General features: G+C 56.7%; 3 protein-coding genes across 4 annotated transcripts; 1 reads left to right on the plus strand and 2 right to left on the minus strand.

The window, feature by feature from the left end:
* The first annotated feature begins 89 nt into the window (after positions 1–89).
* NFKBID (NFKB inhibitor delta) lies at positions 90–4,013 on the plus strand. Its single transcript, XM_074217230.1, has 11 exons — positions 90–536; positions 738–777; positions 912–1,123; positions 1,515–1,693; positions 1,780–1,885; positions 1,969–2,115; positions 2,330–2,381; positions 2,481–2,629; positions 2,786–2,902; positions 3,094–3,258; positions 3,462–4,013. The coding sequence occupies exons 1-11, from the start codon at positions 90–92 to the stop codon at positions 3,513–3,515; spliced, it is 1,668 nt and encodes a 555-aa protein (XP_074073331.1). The 3' UTR covers positions 3,516–4,013.
* Positions 4,014–4,663: 650 nt separating this feature from the next.
* Positions 4,664–11,286, minus strand: APLP1 (amyloid beta precursor like protein 1). 2 transcript variants are annotated; one of them, XM_074192531.1, is made up of 17 exons: positions 11,063–11,286; positions 10,155–10,295; positions 9,834–9,960; positions 9,547–9,659; positions 9,194–9,327; positions 8,878–9,059; positions 8,461–8,591; positions 7,430–7,504; positions 7,055–7,213; positions 6,750–6,878; positions 6,406–6,505; positions 6,171–6,278; positions 5,968–5,997; positions 5,786–5,829; positions 5,531–5,593; positions 5,253–5,405; positions 4,664–5,088 (listed from the first exon to the last, which is right to left on the minus strand). In XM_074192531.1, exons 1-17 carry the CDS (start codon positions 11,183–11,185, stop codon positions 4,990–4,992), a joined length of 1,911 nt encoding a protein of 636 aa, XP_074048632.1. In that variant the 5' UTR covers positions 11,186–11,286; the 3' UTR covers positions 4,664–4,989. The 2 variants fall into 2 exon arrangements, with proteins under 2 accessions (XP_074048632.1, XP_074048634.1); XM_074192533.1 differs by having other exon boundaries at positions 5,968–5,994; positions 11,063–11,284.
* A 795-nt stretch (positions 11,287–12,081) lies between these two features.
* On the minus strand, positions 12,082–18,646 carry KIRREL2 (kirre like nephrin family adhesion molecule 2). The gene is made up of 15 exons (XM_074218854.1): positions 17,714–18,646; positions 17,076–17,225; positions 16,785–16,934; positions 16,406–16,566; positions 16,064–16,214; positions 15,835–15,940; positions 15,578–15,726; positions 15,259–15,386; positions 15,047–15,179; positions 14,863–14,963; positions 14,535–14,754; positions 14,271–14,378; positions 13,988–14,100; positions 13,725–13,808; positions 12,082–13,073 (listed from the first exon to the last, which is right to left on the minus strand). The coding sequence occupies exons 1-15, from the start codon at positions 17,760–17,762 to the stop codon at positions 12,747–12,749; spliced, it is 2,130 nt and encodes a 709-aa protein (XP_074074955.1). The 5' UTR covers positions 17,763–18,646; the 3' UTR covers positions 12,082–12,746.
* Between the last annotated feature and the right edge of the window lie 2,356 nt (positions 18,647–21,002).

A 21,002-nucleotide genomic window follows, 5' to 3' on the forward strand; every position in this document is an offset into this window, starting at 1 on the left:
CCCCAGGTGGAGGAGTTCCTCAGGGTCCAGAGTCAGGGTCCGTGAGGTGGGGATGGAGGGTGCTGGGGCGATGGGAAAAGCAGAAGATCATGGGCCCCCGAGGAGGGGGGGAGCCGAGTTGGATCCCAGAGAAGGGACGACTAGAGGGGGCGGTAGGAAGAGAGCAGAAGCCAGTGTCCGCTGGGAAGGATGTGGGCGAGACAGATGGCCGGATCCCAGTTTGGGGGCGCTGGAGCAGGGTTGGGCCGCCTCCCCGGTTTCCAATACGTGCGAGAGGGAGGTGGGGTCGGGAGGAAACTGGAGGGGGGGGTAGGGGAAGAGCCCACACGCGGGAAATACTGGCCCGGTTTTCTGTGAGAGTGGCAGGGAAGAAGGGGGAGGGGCTCCTCTACGAAAACCCTCACCCTTGGGGTCTCCTACCTCCCACCCTCGCAGTGAGCCGGGGCGAGCGTAGCCACTGCCCATCTCAAACAGTGAAGAAGCTACTGGAGGCTCAAAGGCGGCGGAGGCAATCCGGCAGCAACTACCAGCCTCAGGTAAGATGCAAGAGACTCCAAACTACAGCTCCCAGCAAGCTCGGCGGCCGCCGCCTGGCATTGGGGCCTGATTCGGCTCCACGGTCTGCTGGGAGATGTAGTCCAGAATCCTTCTCAGCGCTCTTGGGGGGGGTGGGTGGGGTGGGGGAGGAGGGGGCCTCCACCTCGAAGCTGACCTTCACCTCCTCCCTCTCTAACCAGGGACAAATCCCTGCGACTTCTGCAAATGAGACAGAACCAGGTGAGTCTGAAATCTCAAACCCGAACCCCCTTTCTAGTCACCCCCCTGCCCCCCTGCTCCCCAGCGCCTCGGACGCCAGGCCAGCGGCTCCGAGTTGAGGGTGTTTTTTGTTCCTGATCCCTCCTATCCTGCAGGTCTTGGCCCCTTCTCAGGGGAAGTTCAGGTGGCCGGCCTTGGGGGCCCGTCTGCCCCCCCAGCCCAGGCCCCGGGGTGGGACCTGGAAGCCCATGCATTGTACCCCGACTGCCACTATCATTGCGCAGCCTCTGCGGAAGCCTTCTACAGCCCCGGCATCTTCCCCCCCACGGACCCTGGAGGGCTGGCTTCCTTCCCTTCGCTGCTGGAGGTGAGGGCCCCCCAGAGAGGATGGAGGGAGAGGGATGGGGGAGGAACCCGGGAGGATTTCCGAGGCCCCGAGGCAGACCTGTCCCCGGCTCTCTTTCACTCTCATTCCCCCTCCACGCCTTAACTCCACCCACCAATGACAAAATTAAAATACTTAGAAAAGAAAGGAGGAAATGGTGATTCACTTTGTGGAATGGATGATTCATTTTAGGGAAAGATCAATCTTTTTATAGAAGGGCCTCATCTTCCATCCATGCAATCCCCCCACCCATTTCCTTTTCAGACCTAGGTGTCCTAGTCCCCTCCCCCCATTTGGCTCTGGGTTACAAAGCCATTACCCCTCCCATGCCTAAACTGGCTTTATTCCATCCCCTTTCTCCCCTCAACTGCAGGCCCCCGTGGATGCCACTGGAGTCTATGTGGAGCCGACCCCTCCTCCAGGTGGCCCCTGGGGGGTCCCAGGGCCCCCTCAGCTCCTGGCTGCACAAGGGGCTTCACTGGATGCAGCTCGGGCGGAGGTTCATAGCCTGGGACTACAACGGCTGCTGACCCAGGATGAGGAGGGGGACACGTGAGTTTGTTCTGGGGGACAGAATTTGAAGGAGGTCAGGAAGGAAGTGTGACCTTCAGTTGATCATTCTCCTGTCCCCACATCAGGCTCCTTCACCTGTTTGCTGCCCAAGGCCTGCGCTGGTCCGCCTACGCTGTGGCGGAGGTCCTACAGGGCTGCGGCCAGTTGGATATTCGGGAACACCAAGGAAAGGTGAGTGGCAGGAGCAATAAAGGAACAGTTCACCGCTCTGGTGGCTCCAGTCTCACATCTTAATACTCTCTTTTCCCCTGCAGACTCCACTCCTTGTAGCTGCCACAGCCAACCAACCATTGATTGTCCAGGACCTATTAACTCTGGGAGCTGACCCCAATGCTACCGACCACCGTGGCCGAACCATCCTCCATCTGGCTGCCACTTATGGCCTGCCTGGGGTCCTCACGGTGAGAATGACTTCTGGACACCAGAAACTGATCTTCCGAGCCCTCATGAGGTCCAAATGCTGGCAGTGAGGATATGTGGGATCCTTAATGGGTGGGAGACTCTCTCTGAGGGACCTAGACCCAGAAAGAGAAAAAGGGGACTGAAGTCCAGCTCTCAGGAACCTGGGTGGGGCTGGGAACATTGACTTTAACTGTCCTCCACCCCTCTCCCCAGGCTGTGTTTAACTCAGGTATTCAGGTGGACATGGAGACCAGGGACTTTGAGGGTGAGTCATGTTTGGATAGGGTATTGTTGGTCAAAAAAAAGTGAGGAGTCTTTCAAGGACTGTCAGGACTTATGGTTCCTATGAATTCCCATCCTTCAGGCCTCACTCCTCTCCATGCTGCTGTTCTGTCCCTCAATGAGGCTACCCAGCAGCCAGCTTGTGGGCCCAGGATAATGACCGCCCTAGCACGAGATAGACTGGCCTGTGTCCAGATGCTGATACAGATGGGAGCTGATCATACCAGTCAGGTGGGCAGAGTCTCTGAGGAGCTGGAGGAGGGGCTCCATGATATAAGACCATAAATCAAAGAGGTCCAAATGCCTGGGTTCCCAAGGTTAGAGAACTGGGTGGCCTGGCTCCCTGGAGAAGGGAATGCCTTGACCCTCACTTCCCCCTTTCTCCAGGAATTCAAGAGCAATAAGACTATTCTGCATCTGGCTGTCCAGGGTGGCAATCTCTCCCTTGTCCAGATGTTGCTGGACCTGCCAAATGGGGATCCAAGGGCCTTTGTGAACATGAAGGTAGGAGATGAGGCCAAGACCTTGGGAAAAGGGACCAGAGTTGAGAGGTGCAGATCAGAGAACCTCTGGGGGTATAGGTATAGGATGAGGGTTTTCTATGTGGCCCTTTAGAACATCTCATCAGCAACTGGAGAGACTGAGGTCCAGTGAAGTTTTGGAGCTAGGTTTTCTTCCACCTTTGTCCCCACCAGGCCCACGGCAATACAGCCTTGCACATGGCAGCCGCCCTGCCCCCAGGGTTCCCCCAGGAGCCCATCATTCGTGGACTCCTAGCTGCGGGGGCAGATCCTGCCCTGCGAAATCTGGAGAATGAGCAGCCTGCACACTTGCTGGGACCTGGACCAGCCTCAGAAGCAGTAAGGGCAACCCCTTTCTCCTCCCCCATTTGCCTTTCTTTCCAACCTTGACCTAGACCTCTGACCCCAAGACCAAGAATGTTTCCTTCTACCTGCCCTCTCAGTCCGACCTCTGACCTAGACTTCTGATCTCTGACCCCTTAATCCCCAGGAGGTTGACCTCTGACTATTGGTCCACCCCAATCTTTGACTTGTTTTCCCAGCTTCGGCAGCTGTTGAAGAGAAGCCGGACACTCCCTCTGGCCTCATCCACGTAGGACTCCGAGGCTCATTACCTGGACTGATTCTTCAGTCCACATCTGTTCAACCTCCCTGTCCCTGAGGGACAACCAAACGTATGCTCATGTATGCAAATCTAAGCTAATTTATTTGGCTCTCTGTCCACCAGTCTACCCTGCCCCCCATGCTGGGGAGTCTTACATTAAAACTCCTGTGATGTCCATTGACCCTGGGGGGGAGATGTCATGGACAGGGAAGCTGAGGTGGAGGGGGAGCTCGTGATGATTTCTGTGAAATTGAAAGCCCCCTCAACTTGTTTCTGTGAAACAGATTTAGCCCCAAACATTCCATCCAACCCTCCAACCTTCAATTAAATTTGATTTGGACCCTAGATGGTTCTCTCCTGTCTTTGAGGTGGGGAATAAAACAAAGACATCACTAAGGTGACCTGGATTTAGGTGTCTGAATCGTGGGGAGGAGGTGTGGGAGCAGGAGTGGGACTGAGACCTTCAGTCACAGAATCTCATAATGGTATAAGCAGGACAACTGAGCCACAGAGTGGAAAGGAATCTGATATAAGACCACACAGCAAATAATGGCACTGAAATCCAGGGCTCCAGATTCCCAACCCTGGGGGCTCATCTCTTTTGCTACAAAATGGGCACTTCAGAAGAGGAGGGTTCATTGTTTCTGGGCAGTGCCCCAGTGGTCAGAAATGCCCGAGAGGCTTCTCTGGACTTATAGCTGGCCCTCCAGAGAAGGACTGGGTCTTTATTTCTCTAGAATAATTTCCCAACTCCCTCCCCGCCCCCACATTCCTACCCCAATTCCTGGTGGCAATTTCCCCCTGGCCCTCTAGAACTAATCCAAATCTCTCCTTTTCTGAGAGGCATCACACAAGCCTGGGGGCTAGGTGGAGAGGCTAGGCCAGAGCATGTCCCTTCCCCTCCCTGGGCCTCTCTACAAGATGGAAACAACTGAGCTCGGCCCTGTTTTCTGGGACACATTCCCTCTGTCACCCTCACCCTCCTCCCCACCTGGCCAAGGGAAGGTGAAGGAGATGAGCAGGCTTTCCTGGGCTAGGCACTTTACAAATGTGATCCTGTTTGTTCCAATCTGTGATTCTCATTCCCCATCATTGTCCCCCCCAAATATCTATCTGGCCAAGAGAGACAGGACTGTTGGACAGGGAAGGTTTATTGAGTCATTAGTTTCACTGGGTCACAAGGTAGAAGACAGTGGGAGCCCTTGGGTGGGTTGAGTGGGGCAGCCTTTCTGCACCCAATTAACTTAGAAAATAAATTAGGGGAGGAGGTGGGGTAGCCATGGGTTTAGGAGGCCTCAGGGTCAGAGAGCAGGAGTTTTAGGGTCCCTAGGGTCAGAGGTTGGGGGTTTAAGGTCCTCCAAAGACAGGAACTGGGGGCTTGGGTTTCTTCTGGGTCAAAGGTTAAGGGGTTTAGGGTCCCCCAAGAGTTAGGGTTTGGGGGCATAGGTTGGATAGGATCTTGCCACTCAGGGTCGCTCCTCCAGGAATCGATAGGTGGGGTTCTCATACCCATGTCTCTGCAGCTCTCGGAGCTGCTGCTCCTCCAGGCTCAGCATTGGGTCCACCTGGGGTCAGGGACAGAATCAAGTCTTTTAACTCCTGAAGCTTGGATGGTCATCCCCAAGTAACCTGATGAACCCCCAGTGTCCCATGGATTGGTACTCCAGTAATCTCTCAGGATCCCTGAACCCCATGCTTCCCAGACCCAGGGTGGGGTTGGTGGGCTCACCTCCACAACCCCATGGCTGATGGCCCCATAAGGCCGCCTCCTGCGGGCCACCAGAAGAGACAGGACAACGACAGCAGCCACAGCCACGGCCACAACCAAGAGCCCTGCCACAGCCCCCCGGGCCACACCGGTCCCTGCACCCATTCCTGGCTCCTGTGGGAGAAAACAGGATCACAACCTGACCTGGCCCCAATATTCAGGAAAGGTGTAGGCAGACACCACCCTAGACTCAATCCCCAACCTCTGACATCCAGATCTCTGCCCCATGCCATACTTACCAGTTCATCTCTCTGGATCTCAGGAGAGCGGAATGGGAGACCCCGAGGGATGGAAACATTCACCTGGGGGGTGGGGAGGAGAAATTTAGAAGTAACTGAGGGCTTCCTGACCCTTCCAAGTGACAAATGTCTAGCCTCTGACCCCTCAGGGATACTGGGTTCAGTCTCCAGACCCCTCCTCCATCCACTCTGAGAATCAAGCCTCCAGAACCCCAGTCCACACCCTCTCAGGGACCCTTGGCCACAAGTCTTCACCTTATGCTCCTGAAGTCGCTCAGCTCCATCTCCTTCTGTGGATCCTGCACCCAGAAAACCCTCACTTAGACTCCTGAGTTGCTCCCCTCAGACCTCAATAATTCCTTATTGACTCCTCCCTACCACCCAGGTGATACTGAGCTTCTGTCCAGAGAAGACTTCAGAGTCTTCCAGCCACTCACCTTTAAGCGGCATCGTTGCAGCCATATCTGCTGGGGGTGGGGGTGGGGGGTGGGCAGAGTGATTGGGAGTGGGGGAAAAGAGGAGAAAGGCAAGAGATTAGGGAGTGAGGCAGGAAATGATCCTTTTGCCCACTAAGCCCTTGGCCCAGTGTCAACCTTGGCCTCTTCCTGCCCTCCCAGACCCATTGGTGAAGTTCAGTCACCTTCTTCTGTGGAAGGTGGCAGAGGGCCACCCCCATCCTCACTGCTGCCCCCTGGGGGAGGGGCCTCCAGCTCTCCAGGACCAAGATGCTCAGCTCGGAGCAGCTCCTCTGCAGGGGAGAATTGGGAAGAGGTTCTGAAACTGGCACCTGGGGACTAGAGGTGGGAACTGGTGGGGGTCAGGATTTGGGCTTGGGTTATAGGTGAAGTTTGGGGGTCAGAAGTGAGGGTACCCACGGATTTGGGGCTGAAGTTCCTGGGCCAGTTGTGGGTTCTGTTCAAGCAGGCCCAGACTTTGATTCATTCGTTCCTCTATCACCTGGAGATGAGTTTGAACCTAGAAAAATTTAGAAAGGAGAGGGTGTTAATCCATCAGAGAAATCCCTTGCTCTTGTCCCCACCACCAGGGGCAGCCTTTCTGCATCCAATTAACTTAGAAGATAAATTGGGGGGGGGTAGCCACGGGTTTAGGAGGCCTCAGGGTCAGAGAGCAGAGGAGAGGGGGTAGTGGATGGCCCCTGAGCAGGGCTAGGAAACTGGGGGGGGAAAGCCTAGGAAATGGGTTCCTCACTCCTCCCTACCTGGAAACGCATCTGCTCTGATTTCTCAGGGTCTACTGCAGCTACATGTTGATAGTGGCGGATGGTATGTCTTTGCTCTTTCTGCTCAGCCCGCAGGTACCGTTTCAGGGCCTGGAGCACTCTCTCTGCCTGCGGGGGAGACCCAGGTGTCCAGCCCTACAGTTCCCCCCTCAAAGACTCAGGTATATGATTACAAGATTTTTCTCCCCACCAGTCCTTAAGCAGACAGGTGAGCTGGGGCCTTAGGCCCTGCTTCCTCATAAAACCCCTCCGGGACCCTGGAATCCAGATTCTAGCCCCCTCACCTGGGGCTCATCACTCTGAAGAGCTGCAAGGAAGCCCTCCAGGGCCGCTCGGCGTTGATCATTGATGAGGGCAATGACTCGGGCGGCATGGGTCTCCACTAGCCTCTGACGCTCTCCAGAGACCTGCTCCTCTAACGTCTGTAGGATTGACTGGAAGTGCTATTAGGGGAAGACTGGGGTTATTGAGGCTATTGAGTCATTCATTTCAGGAGGGAGGGAGTCACTGAGGGATAGACATTGATGGCCATTAAACTATCTTTCATTGAACCCAGAAGACTCAACAAAGTCATCGAGGTTCATTTGGGATTACAGTGAATGGGGATTCTAGTTCATTCTCCTGCCAATTCAATCAGGGCAGGGTCAGAGGGGCCTCACCTCATTCAGAGCTTGTCTGTCAGCCTTAGGTAGGTTCCTGGCTTGATTGTCAGCCTCAGCCCATTCCCTCATGACCTGGGATAGGAGTGGTCATTTCAGTCCCCCAAGACTGTCTCCCAATCTCCTCCCCAAGGAATTTAAGGAGTCAAGGAGTGGGGAACTGCTTTTTTTGGAGAGTAATCCAAAATATCATGGGAGGACAGGAGTTTGAATCCAGCCTCAGACATTTGATACTCTTACTAGCTGTGTGACCTTAGGCAAGTCACTTAAGCCAGATTGCCTCACATCCAGGGCCATCTCCAGTTGCCCTGATTGCTATCTGGCTGCTGGCACTGGAGGAGAAAGTGAGACTTAGTACAGCACCCCCTCACTCAAATCTAATTCATCACCTCCCTGATGTCGTGGTCTCTTTTTTTTTCTTTTAGGTTTTTGCAAGGCAAATGGGGTTAAGTGGCTTGCCCAAGGCCACACGCTATGTCTGAGACCGGATTTGAACCCAGGTCCTCCTGACTCCAGGGCTGGTGCTTTATCCACTGCACCACCTAGCCGCCCCGTTGTCTTCTTTGAAATGAATGATACACGTTATGGGATGAGGGGGAGCTCAGGATTAATTGGAAGTTTGAAGTTATCCTGACATTTTATTAGAGGGGATCTAGGTTCTTATTGGGGGTTCTAACAGATTATTCGTGGAGTCATCTATGGGATCCTTAGGGCATTAGGGTTATTTCAGAAGAGTTAGGCACCAGAAGGTTCATGACCCCCATTTATTCTATCATATTATAGAGAATACTGAAGTTACCGGCATGTCTGGGGGTTCAAAGTATTACGGAAGGTCATGGTCTCACTTCATTGAGCTGCCCCATTAAAGAAAGCACACTAGGATTATTGGAGCAATAATCTGGGTGTCTCATTTAGTGAAAGAGGTCCAGGAATTGTAAAGGTTTGAGCATTATTCAGGACTCAGGGGGAGTGGTGCTGGGTCAGTGGTATTCCCTTGCTTGGAAAGGCAGCTAGGGACTCCTGCTCCCCACCTCATTAATCTGCCGCATCCTCCTTTCCTCCAGATCCATTTTAGCCCTTAAGAAACCTGCGTGTTCACCACCCTCAGCTGGCATTCCAAAGTACACATCCACACCATCTGTGGGCCGGGCTGTTGGGCTCCCTGTGGGGTAAAGGATATGAGAGTGTCAGAGCCTGAGAACAACTGTACCACGATGCCCATGATGCCCTCTCTTACCCCTCCAAGGAGACCCTGGGCTACCACGGGATATGTCATTTCCCTCTGGGAGCCTGGACCCCAGAACATAGAGGCTTTTGTGGGTGGCACAGCTGGGACCTCCTCTCCTTCCTCTCTAGGGCTACTTTGTGCCAGTCTCGGTCAAGAAGCCAAGGCTTCTGGCTCTGACTCCAGTCATCTGGGCCCCTGGGGCTTTAGGGGTGGGTCTCACCTTTGCTGGCCCTGGATGGGGGTTGGGTACTGGGGTGCTGGAGTCTTCTGGTTTCCCCCTCCTCTTCTTCCTCATCCTCCCCTGGGGGCTCCACAAAGTAGTCATCCACTGTTTGGGGAAATGGTTCTTCTTCCTCTTCTCCCTCCTCTCTGCCTGGGGCCTGGGGCTGGGTGGGAGCATCACTGCAAAGAGGACAAGGTCCCCCCGCTCTGGCTACGTGGCCCACAGGCATCTAACTATTCAGTCTTCAACCCTTGGAGTTCTGGTCATTCCAACAGCCACCTTTCACCCATCTCCTGGTGACCCAAGACCTCACCTATGGGGGGTCCGGGGAGGTACAGAGGTGCCTGGAGGGGGACAGCAGACATATTCCACACCCCGAAATCGATCTGTTCCACAGGGGAGGAGCATCCCTGAGCCATGAAGAACAAGACCCTCAGAGTGACAAGCCTGAGGAGGAAGTGATAGAAGATTTGGGGTGAAGGAATAGAAAGGGGAGTGTGTGGTGGGGGGAAGGGGGAAAAGAGATTGGGTGAACTGGAATTGGGGGTATGGGAGGTTGAACCCCTGGGTCTGGAGGGGTTGGGAGATGGATGCTGAGGGACATGGGGCACAGAAGTGCAGCTGTTAGGGGTCTTGGAAGCCAAGATGTCTGGGTTCCTGCCTCACCTCTTGGGCCTGGTGGTGCCTGTATGCTGAGCCCTCACACTCATCCATCCTCTCTTGGTGCAGGAACTTGCATCCCTCGGGAACCAAAAGGGCCTCACTCACAAACTCGCCGGCTGTAGGGGTACATGGGGACAAGGAGGAGCCTTTCCTCTTTCCCTCCTCCCCCTCTAAATCATTCCTATCCTACCCAGACCACCCCCCCAGGGATTCGGGTGGTCTCCCCATAAACCTATTCCCCGAGTGGTCCAGGCCCTGTCCCCACTTTCTCAGCAACATCTTTCACTCACGTAAGCAGTGATAGGGGATCACCACATGGTGAGGACATCTGATGCCCCGGGCACCCCCACACCAGCGCTCCATGGGGATGGGTCGGGAGGCCTCCTCCACTCGGCCGATCTGGAGGTCGGGGTACACCTGGGGGGGTGGGGGAACGAGGTGGGGGCTCCATGGAGAGGAAAGTGCCCATTTCTCCGCCCTCCCACCCACCCACCCAAAGCCCCGGCTCAAGCCCCTGCAGAGGATCCACCCCTCCCAAGGATGCCCGGGCCAACCTAAGCCCCTCCCCTTCAGCCCCCCGGCCCGGCCCGGCCCCCTCAGGCCCCGCCCACCTGTCTGCAATAGGCCAGCACGTGCTGCGGGTCCCGGAGGCAGCGGCGTGAGTGCGGGTCAGGCTCCCAGCGGCCTGTGCGTAGGTCTCTGTGGAGGGTCAGTCTCCCGCAGAGCCCTGCCACCTGGGGGACCCCCGCGATCTGCAAAGAGCAGGGGCCATGAGAGCGAGGACCCGAGCGTGGAGGCTGCGGGCTCCACGGCCCCGCCCCCCCGGGGACCCAGGAGTCCGGACCCCGACACCCGAGACCCCAGGACCCCAGACACCCCCCCAGACCCCGTCCCCCTCCAGGACCCAGGCATCCGGGCTCCATCTCTAGTCGCCCCCCCCCCCCGGGATCCAGGCCCCAGCCCCCGCTGTGGTGCAGATGGCGTTGCCAAGGCAACTGCTCCGGAGGGGATGGGGGGGTCGCCATGGAGACTGGGTCCCAGGTGAATCGCCTGGCATCGCCGGCTGGTTGCCGCGGAGACCGACCCTGCTTGTCGCTGCCGCACCCCCCGTGCTGGCTGGGCCCGCGGGGTGGGGGCCGCCGGAGGCCTGGGGTTTCTCTGGTCTCCTCCACTCCCCCCCACCCCGGGCCCCGGGTTCGGGCCCCCCAGGCCACGAGGCAAGGACCCCGGGATCTAGGCCGCCAGCCGCTACCCATCAAGGGTCTAAGCGTCCTTGCCCCCCATCGGGGATCCGGGCGTTTCAGCCTCCCCGCCCCTCTGCCCTCCGGACCCGGGGCGCGCTGGCCCAGGGCCGCGGGGGCCAGGGGCCAGCCCGCCCGTCCCCTCCCAGAGCCAGGCGGCCAGGCCCCCTGCCCTTCGGAGCCCCACCCCCCATTCAGCCGCAGGCTCTGAGGACTGCGGAGCGGGAGTCGGGGAGGGGTAGGACGAGCAGCTGGGGCTCTGGGGGCGGGGGTCTCACCTCCCCGGGGCTAGGCGTCCCCCTGGAGGAGCTCCCGGGCAGCAGCAGCAGCAGCAGCAGCGGCGCCGGCAGCGGGCCGAGGCGGCGGCCGAGCCCCCGGGCCGCGGGGTTCGCTGACCCCATGCTCGGGCCGGGGCTAGGGCGCGAGCCCCCTCCTCCGTCTCCCCCGGCCGGCCCCGCAGCGAGCCCCGGGCCCGCGGTCTCCCGGCTTGGCTCGGCCGGCCTCCCCCGGGCTGGGCCCAGCTCGCCCTTCCCTTGCCCCGGTCCTGGGTGGGCCGCCTCCTTGGACTCCGCCAGCCCCCTCCCCCGGCTCTCCCCGCCCTGGGCCCGCCGGTGACAGGAGCTCCCAGCACCGCCGCCGCCGCCTCCTGCCGCTGCCCCCCCAGCCCCGGGCTGCGCCGGCGCCGCCAGCCCCGCCCCGGCCCCGCCTCCGCGGCCGGGACAATAGCGCGGGTGAGGGCGCTTGCCCTGCCGCACTCGCCCGGCCCTGAGCCGCCTCCTGGACCCTTTGGGGACCCCGCCATGCCGGCGATCGCAGCCCCTTGGCCTCCGGGGGGACCCCCCCCCCAAGCCCTGGGCGTGCCAGGCCTCCAGGTCCAGCCTCACACCCTAGAGACGAGGGCGTGTCAACACCTCTACGTGACAGCATCTCCACTCCCCACCCCTCCAGGAGCTGCCTCCCTAGCTGAAGGTGGGGAAGAGAGCCCGCGGGCAGGCGGCTTCAGCCAATCTGACCCCGCACCTGTAAGGTTCCCAAGAACCGTGGCTATAAGGCATATCAACCCGTGGGCACAAGTCTGGCTGCCAAGGAGGTGGGGACTCGAACTCTGTTCCCCTCATCCCACCCTATCCCAATTCTTGCTCTGCACTCCCTAGAACCGACTGAAACAGACAATTGGGCACCAGATGAGTTAGAAACCTGGGCACCTGGGTCTTGAAGGGGTAGGTTGGGACACCTGAAGCCGGGAACCATCCTAAGCAAATACCCACCCCTTTACTTGATGGTAAAAGATATCTCAGACATTTTAAATGTTTTTTTAATTAAACATAAATATTCAAACCCCAACATTCACCCCATAGTTCCAAATTCCTATTTGCCTCAGCAAAAGGGTCATGCTGACAGATGTGCCCCAAATTTCCTCCTTCCCTGCAGAAGGATGTGTGGCCACTTTTGAGTCCACCATCTTGGATTCCTCAGAAGTCATCTTGGCACAGTTTCCAGGAGATTGAGCATGTACCAGGGAATGGAGGACCATCAATTCCTGGTCCTCGCCCCATCATCAGTCTACTTCCTGGGCCAGGAATGACTTTTGTTCCATCTCCTGGTTGGAAGCAGCAATACAACTGTGTGTCCTTGATTCCATCCTTGCCACTATCCCATTACCTTCTTTTCCAGGGAGCCCATGCTAGCCCCATTCGCCACTTTGAGTTCTCTTGACTCAAGTGAACTGGTAGGCATGTTTACACTTGGGCCTTTTCCATTTGCTGGGCCAGCTGTCCATCAAAGTCTTGCTCCTCCTCCCCCCTCCCCCCCATTCCCAGACTAGGGTTGCTATCTTGAGGGGGAAATCTTCATGGTTGCCCAATGACTAGGCCAGTTCTTCATCACACAAGAAAGGACTGGAGACTTTACAGAGGCCTCCCATTGGCTGGAGTGTGACCAGCTATCAGTCGGATCCCCAGGTCACACATGCGTCTGAAGGCGCTGGTGGCCAGGTACGGGGAGAACAGTGTAAGAAAAAGAAGGGGGCACAGAAGCTGGGTCGGAGGTCCCATAGGGTGTGGATTTGACATAGCTGGTGAAAGCCCGGGTGTATGGAGTGGTGAGATAACCTTCCCGGGGTCTGTAGAGACCGCCTAGGTCTGGGGAGAATAAGGTCAGGTGAGGGTTGAGGTCATAGAACCCAGAAGGGCTGGAAGAGAAGACAGGGGATGCTGGAGAGTACAGGGCAGCTCCAGGGTCCTGGCTCACACTCACACCTCGAACTTTATAGTAGCCATTAGTGGGATCCTTGGGGGGATAAAAAAGATAAAAATGAGATTGATAAGGGAATAAAAGGAAGATTAAAGATGAGGCACCCAGGGATAAGCAACAGAAATCAAGAAAAAGAAGCCAACAGAGACACAAGAAGAGATACAGAGAATAATGGGGGGGGGGGGGAATAGTTATGGGCAAAGCCAAAACAAGAACCACCAGAAACAGATTTAAAGGATACAGGGAATCACTACTGACAAAAGCTGAGAGAATGGGTGGTAGATGATAGACAAGGCGAAACAGATGGAGAAACACAGAGTGAAAGACAGAGACACAGCCAGGAGGTCCCTGAACAATGGTGGAAAAGCTTATGGGTGGGGATGGGAAATGGGGGGGGGGGAGTGGTTAAGAAAACATTTAGATATTTGGAGTCAATGTCGAGCTCACGAAGGGAAAGACAGGAGGTTAGGACTGCACAATGGATATGCCAGGGCAAAGGAGACACAGCGATTGACCAAGAGGGTAAGTGACCCCAGGTAAGGGCTGAGGAAGAGATGGAAAGAGAAAGCCGGGGTGACTGAGGGGATCCAAAAAGAGATGGAGGAAAGAAAAACAGATTAGATAGATATGGGAGAGGGGCCCAGACCCTACAGGTTCCAGGCCCCGCCCTCGCCCAGCTCTGCCCACCTTGGACTCAGGCCCCGCCTCCTCAGCAGCCGCAAGGTCGCTCTGCTTAGTGTGGGAAGTGCCATTGGACTCGCTGCTGGGGACCTGAGAGAAGGGGTTCGTGACTATCAAGGTTCAAGGAGAGGCCCCCTCCCAACTCTGTGAACCGCCGCCCACGCCGTCCCTTCCGGCCAGGGCTTCGGCAGCTTTTAGCCCCTGGGTCTCCATCTCGCGGGGCTCAGGGTAGGGGCGCTAGGCGCGAAGCGGCACCCAGAGGTCCATACCCGGTCTTCCCGGCTCCCCTCCTCCCCCTCCTCTTCGGGAGCCCGAGGGCTGGAACCATCGCTGTCTGTGATTTGCACCAGTATGTCCCGCTTGGAGATCCTTGCTCTGGAGCCTGAGGATGGGAGAGAAGGCGGAGCTACAGGGCGGTATCCCAGAAACTGGGGAAAATGAACAATGAGGGACTAGGGGGCAGAGCGGAGGCAGGGGCTGGGCTGGTAGGGGTGGGGGGTGACGGGCCATGAGGACCGGGGCTGCCTCCCGGGGCAGCTGCTCCACACTGACCTCGGCCTCGGCGCCAGCAGCAGTGAGCACTCCCCGCGATGAGCAGTAGTAGCATGGCGGTGGCCGCTGCAGCCACTCCGGTCACCATGCGCACCAGGGGCAGTGGGTCTGGAAGGGGACACAGAGAAGTTAAGACAAAGTTGGGGCAGCCTGGGGGAAACCGAGCAATCCTGAACAGCGGTCGCTTTGGGGAGTCTCGTGGAGGTTAGGGAATGTGGGAGGTGCTGGGCCCCTGCCCTGGGGCGGGGGGTGCTGGGGACTCACCGCTGCGGGTCAGCCCAGCCCGGGCTCCTGCCTCGCCCAGCCGGTTGCGAGCGCTGCAGTTGAAGTCTCGGGCGAAATCCGGCTCCCGAGTCCCCGAGATGTGCAGCACCGAGACCAGCCCTCGTCGCCCACTCCCAGAGACCCCCGGGGCGGGGAAGGTCTCTATCAGGAAGCGGCCGCGAGACCCCGATGCCAGGGCGCCCTCGCCCCAGGACCAGACCTGGGGGAGAAGAGAGCAAGAAAGACTTGGCGAAAGGATGAGAAAGGGGGTGTGTGTGGATGTGGAGGTCAAGCAACAGGCCAGCTGGGGTCGCCGAGGAAACCTTACCACTGCCTCGGGTGCAGGAGATCCGAGCACTAAGCACTCCAGCCGGGCAGGGCCTCCCAGAGCGGCAGGGGGCGAATGCAGGGCAGTCACTGCTGGGGGCCCTGGAGGTGCAAGGTTCGGTCAGAAAGGCCCCCGCCCATCCAGCCCCCTCCCTTTCCTCTTGAACCCCCAAACCCCTGCTCACCATGCACAGTCAGCGTGGCCTCCCCCAGGCCGCCCCCCATTCCTGAAGGGCCTGGCTCTGCGTGACACTGGTAATTTCCTGCGTCCCCCGATCCGACTGCAGCCAGGAGCAACGTGGGACCCGAGCCCAGGATCTGGGAACAATGGGGGAAAAGCCGTTAGCAGAGAGGTCAGGGAGGAACTGCATCAATTCCTGAGCTGCCCAGGCCTCACCTTCGTCCCCCCACGGCGGGTCCAGGTCACTCGTGGGGGCGGGTTTCCCTTCCAGGTGCAGGTGAAAGAGGCGTCTTCCCCCACGTCCACTGCCACTGGCTCAGGTGGAGAGAGGAGGAGAGGACCGACTGGAGGTTCAAGAGACATTGTCAGTGAGACTAGGGCCAGGATTATTGTCTCCTCAGACTCTGGCATACCCACGGCCTGAGCACCCACCCCCTCCAGTCCCTGCAGGGCAGCAGCAGGGCCTCCTGGCCCTGTCCTGGCAAAGAGATTCTAACCCCGAGGACCATCCCCAGTCACTACCTCCTCCACTCACACTGCACATCCAAGGCTGTGCTCCGATTGGTGCTACCCACAGCATTGGTCACCTCGCAGGACACAGGCTCGGTCAGGAAGGAAGTATCAACTTTTGCCTCTAAAAGGGGCCCGCGAGCTCCAGGAAGTGCAGACCCCCCTTTTGCCCACCTAGGGGTTGGAAAGGAGCAATATTGGAGAGGATCTCAAGTATGGGGAGGAGGCCTATGCAATGCAATTGGGGGGGGGTTGTCCCATCATTTGGGAGTAGGGGCTCACCTGTAGCCAGTGACTGGGGGATGGGCTGTTGCTCTGCACATAAATGTGACCTTCCCACCCTCAGGCACTGTCTGTGGTTCCGCAGACAGGGTTACCACAGGAGGATCTAGATGAGATTGAAATCAGAGTCCAGAAGGACCTGCCCAGAATCCTTTGCCTCACCCAACTTCTTCTCTGAGAGATCCCTTCCAGTTCCCTCCCAGAACCCATAAGTCCAATTCTCACTTACATTGCAGGCTGAGGGTGACCTCAGTGTCTTTCCCCTTGGGCAGGGCTGGACTTCGGGCCTGGCAGATGAAGGAAGCACCATCATCCTGGGCAGTTGGGGTGATTGAGAGGGAACTCTCAGCTGCTACCAGGATCCCATCGGCCAGCAGGGTCTGGGGATGGGGTTGGAATTAAAGATGACCCTCAGTGAGGGAAATGGTCCAGCTTATTACTGGTCCCTCCTTCCCCAGTCCCAAGTCACTATTACTCCAAACTTTTGCAAAAGTTTCCCTAGAGAAATATTTTCCATTCCCTACCCTCCTCATACTTTGAAGTAGGAGACAGCTCCAGATTATAAACTGACCTGGCTATAACTGGCTCCCTCCAGACGGACACCATCCCGAAACCAGAGTAGCTCTGGAATGGGTCGAGCTCCACCTCGGGTCCGGCAGGTCAGGTTCCCAGTAACTCCAGCAACCAGAGCCACAGTTGGAGCACCTAGCACCTCAGGTGCTTCAGGGGGAACTGAGAAGAAGAGAAGTGACCCTCCAGACTCATCTCATCAGAAACTCCCCTCCCCCCATCCTGGGACCCAAGGAGAGCAGGAATAGTTGGGAACTAATGGAGGTAGCTGCTTGAGATCCTGAAGTGACCCTTGAGGACCTAGTCAAACCCATGAATCAGGGCTGGAATGGGGCAGGACATGGAAGTCCTAGCTGGAAAAGGGATCAGGAATTACTCACTGAGGACTTGGAGTCGAGCAGGCCGGGAGCGAAGGGCAGCCTGGGTGGCCTGACACTCATAGGATGCTTCATCCCCAGGTTCAGCTGCCCCAATGTGAAGATCATGGTGGCCGTTGGCTCGGTCTCCTGCTATCCAATAACGGGACCACCCTGGGGGAGGCCATTAACAAAAGGGGGAAGGGTCACACCTCTAAAGCCAAAGTAGACAGTCTCCCCCACCCACCCCGACTTGCCTAATCCCCCTTTCCAGAGATGTTCCAGCCTTGAGATAACTCCCCAGGTTCTTCTCACCAGGCAGATCCCGTTCACCCCCCAGGGCTAATCCATCCTTTGTCCATTGAACCAAACCATGATAGCCGCTGAGAGCACAGGGGAGGATTGCCTCCTCCCCCAGGACAACCTCTAAGTCCTCCGGTTGCTGTGTGAAGTGGGCAGCGTGGCCTGGCAGGAGGAGAAAGAGGAGTCAGAGCTTCTCAGGGAGGGGCAGTATGCCAAACCTTCAGCAGCCCGGATCCCTCCAGTTAGCTGGAGTGGGAGCAGAATTGGACCTCGAAGGTTCTCCCTGTGGCCTTTTCCTTCGCCCCCAACCTCAGTGAACTTCTGTTTAAGGGAGCAGAATTCCAGTCCACCAGTCCCTGCCCCCAGGACCCGGGCATCCCGAACTGTCACCTTCCTTTCATTTTGGAATGCTGCTAATCCTGGCAGCCTGGTAGGACAAGGAGACTTGTTTCTGTCTTTCCCTGCCTGAGCCTTGGAGCTGGTACTCCTGGCTCTGAGGGTCTCTTCTCTCCCACCCCACCAATGAGAGTTGAAAGAACGTATGGGGAAACTGAGGTACAAGGGTACTGCCCTTCCTCTGCTCCCTTCCACTCAGCCTAGGCAAGGCCAGCCTTGCCCTCATCCTATCCCAAGCCCTGCTGTCGCCGTACCTGCACTGGAGCCGAGAAGCAAGAGTAGAAGTGAGTGTAACGGGCGCATCTCGGCCTTCTTGGGTCTCCCTCAAGTTCTCACACTTTCTGTGCTCCGAAGAGCTGGCCTTTGGACTGCCCACACTTGGGCCCTCGCCGACTGATCTTGCCCCCTTCGCCCCCCAAGCGGCCTCCTGGAAGCCCGGCTCTGGCTTCTCCTCCTGGTCCCTCCGCTTCCCCGATGCTCACCAAGTCCCCCGGGGCCGCCCGGCTACACTTAGGCAGCCCTCCTCTGCCCCGCCCCCAGCTGGACCCGCCCCTCCTCATTGAGAAAACCCTCCTCAGGGTGAGAATTAGACTGGGGGGAGGGGAGAGGAGCAGACTAGGAAGGTCAGTGGGTGGTGCGGGGAGCCACCTGTGCTGGGCTGCAGGGCAGAGGTGAGGGTCCCCAGTACGGGGAGGGTTTAGGGGACCAGGTTCTCTGATTGGGGCGTGGCCGCACCCCTGGCTGGGCTCCAGGGAAGGAGTTCGTTCAGTTAGTGGAACAAACTCGCTCAGCAGGGCCCTGTGGGTAGGAAGCTGAGTCTCCTGGGCTCCCCAAGTGGAAAAGAAGATATAAACGGTCCAGGCCTCTGAGGTTCCCGCTGCGCTGGGGACGACCTTCGGGATATAGGGCTATTTTTAGCATGAGAGCAAGGTCAGATCCGGGCCAGTGGCTTTGAGGGGGAAACGGAGTCAGCAATGAAAAGCCTGAGGACCCCATCCTCCTTCCAGGTTCCCAGTAGGCCTATGGATTCTATAGGCCAAAATTCCTAATACTAAATTCTGCCAATCCTGCCCCCTCTTTTTTAAACATCAGAAACCAGGCATCCTGACCCCCAGATCTCTTTGGGGGCCCAGCCACACTCTTCGGGCATCCATAGGACTAAACGTCCCATCTCCTGTTAGCATCCCCGCCCCCGCCCCCACCGTCCACTGAAAGACCCCCGGCATCCAGGTCCCCACATACTCTGCCTCTTCACTGCCTCCGTGGTCACCCGGGAGACGCAAGAAAAGTGGGAGGGGCCAGGGTCTAGGAGGCTGGGAACGCAGCAGCTTGTCCTGACGGTTCAATGAGGGTCCCAGCCGCGCGTTCCCACGAGGGCCAAAGGGATCTGGGGGCAGCTGGGACAGGCAGGTGGGAAGGAAGGGAGCGGACCCCTGAGAAATATCCTCTTCCCACAGCTAGGGAACAGAAGATCAGACACCTGGGGCCCTCGGAAAAGGGGAAGACGAGATGGGCTGGACGCCTCGGAGTCTGAGGCGGGGTGGGGAGGGGTGAGGAGAGGGAGCGGGACACCTGGATGTCCTGAGGACAGGGTGGGGAGAGCACTGGGAACTGGTCTCTGGAGAGAGATGAGATGCCCGAGGATCCAAATGGGGATGGGGAGGCGGAAAGGGAGGCAGAGGTCTCAGGCTCAACTCCGAGAGGATGCCGTGTCCTGCGGGGTCACAAATCCGGTCTTAAATCACCCAACTTCATTGGATTTAGCCACCAATCCAGATGCCTACCGCAGTACTACACGCCCCCCATCACACGGAGGATTTGGGGATCAGCAGACACTAGACATCTGGCTGAATGTCTGGGTTCAGAGCTAGAGGGGGCAGGGGGAAAGAAGGGCAGTACAGAGACTGGAATAAGAAAACTTGTGAACAATTTTCCCCAGAGCTTTTGCCCCCTGCGCCCTCATGATGGAGTGGAAAGAGGGAGCGTCTGGGATGAAGCTCAAGGGAGCCAAGTCAGGAAATAAGCCGTTGCTGGGCAAAGGGAAGGAAAATAAAAATGCTGGGGGAGGAGAAGCGAAGGGAGCTGGTGAGACCTGATGCTAATTAAAGATGATGAGATTCCTGGCTAAAGACAAATACCCCCAGCCCTCTCTCTGCTTCTAAGTCCCTTGGTATATAACCTCCCTAGATTAAAGCACCCCAAGCCTACCCTTGATTTCCATTTCAGATACAGGTGCTAGATGCCCTCCAATCTGCTCCAATCAAACTCAAGCCCCTGGTTCCTTTAGGCACCCTTCTACAACTCAGGGACCCCCAGGGGTGTAGCTCTCCAGTTTCCATCCTTGTGTTCTTGGTTTCTTGCCCATAACAGCTCACACCCCAAATCCCCTAAATTCTTCAGAGTGGACTTCTCTGGGAAAGCTACACTTGGGGTGAACCACAAGACATAAGCAAAGGAAAGGGAATAAGGACTCTGGAATTAATCTAGAGAGAGGACATAGGAGACAAAAAATAAGAAATTTTGAGAAAAGAGTTGGAACAAGGAAGAAAAACAGAAACCTAAAGGACCTAGGTGAACTGAGAAGTGACATGAGAAAGGTTTTGAGTTGGAAACTGGATTTAGAGGATTCCCTCTAAAAACAGTCTTCCCTCAACAGAGGATGTTAAAAAACTGGGTAGGAAGTATTCAGGGATGTAGTGGGAGGAAATTACCAGAAGGGAGGAATCTGAGATGGGGGTGTATGGAGAGATGTGATTGTGAGAGTAAATCTCTGGGAACTGAAATGAGAGCAGAAGAGGCTTATCTCTTACAAGGGACATCAGCATATGGTCTAGGAATTATATAGGAGGTGGTATAGGGAAAAACAAAGTGACTGGCAAGAAACAACATTTATTTCTTAGTTAACATTTATTAAGCTCAGAAATCCTGAAAAAACTCCCCCAAACCCAAGAAGGGACCAATTCATCACCAAATTTTACTCTCTGACCTTCCCACAGGTCTAGAGATTCCTATATTAACTCCTTGTGATGCCAGCTGACATCAGGGAACACAAACTAATATACCATGACCTAAGGAAGCCTACCCTAGGTACTCTGGGAATCATATATCCCACACTATTTCCATAATCAAATTGGAGTCAAAGATATAACAGACAAGATCCTGAGTCCCCCCCTCCCCCACTGGGGCCAGGAAAACCCCACAAAAACACAGTTGGTGGCCTTACCTATGATATAATGACCATATGAGACCAAAAGGATAAACACTTCATATAGCAAGGGGATTGGAATGTCAACCAAACAATCGTGGGTGCTCAGTGACAATAAGAAATGCCAGTGTAAGTCATCTGTGAACTCCCTGGCAACCTCACAGGAAATAGAAGAGGAAACCCCATCTGGTCCCTGAGATCCCACCATAACAGTGTTGTAAGCCTAGCAGGCACCCAGAAATGCCACAGTAACTCCCATGAGCCCACTAAGACTCAAAATTAGATTACTGCCAACTGGGTTCAAACACCTTCTAATAAAAGCATCCACTGTGAAGACA

The sequence above is a fragment of the Macrotis lagotis genome, chromosome 1 (assembly GCF_037893015.1).
Source record: "Macrotis lagotis isolate mMagLag1 chromosome 1, bilby.v1.9.chrom.fasta, whole genome shotgun sequence".
Classification (NCBI taxonomy): domain Eukaryota; kingdom Metazoa; phylum Chordata; class Mammalia; order Peramelemorphia; family Peramelidae; genus Macrotis; species Macrotis lagotis.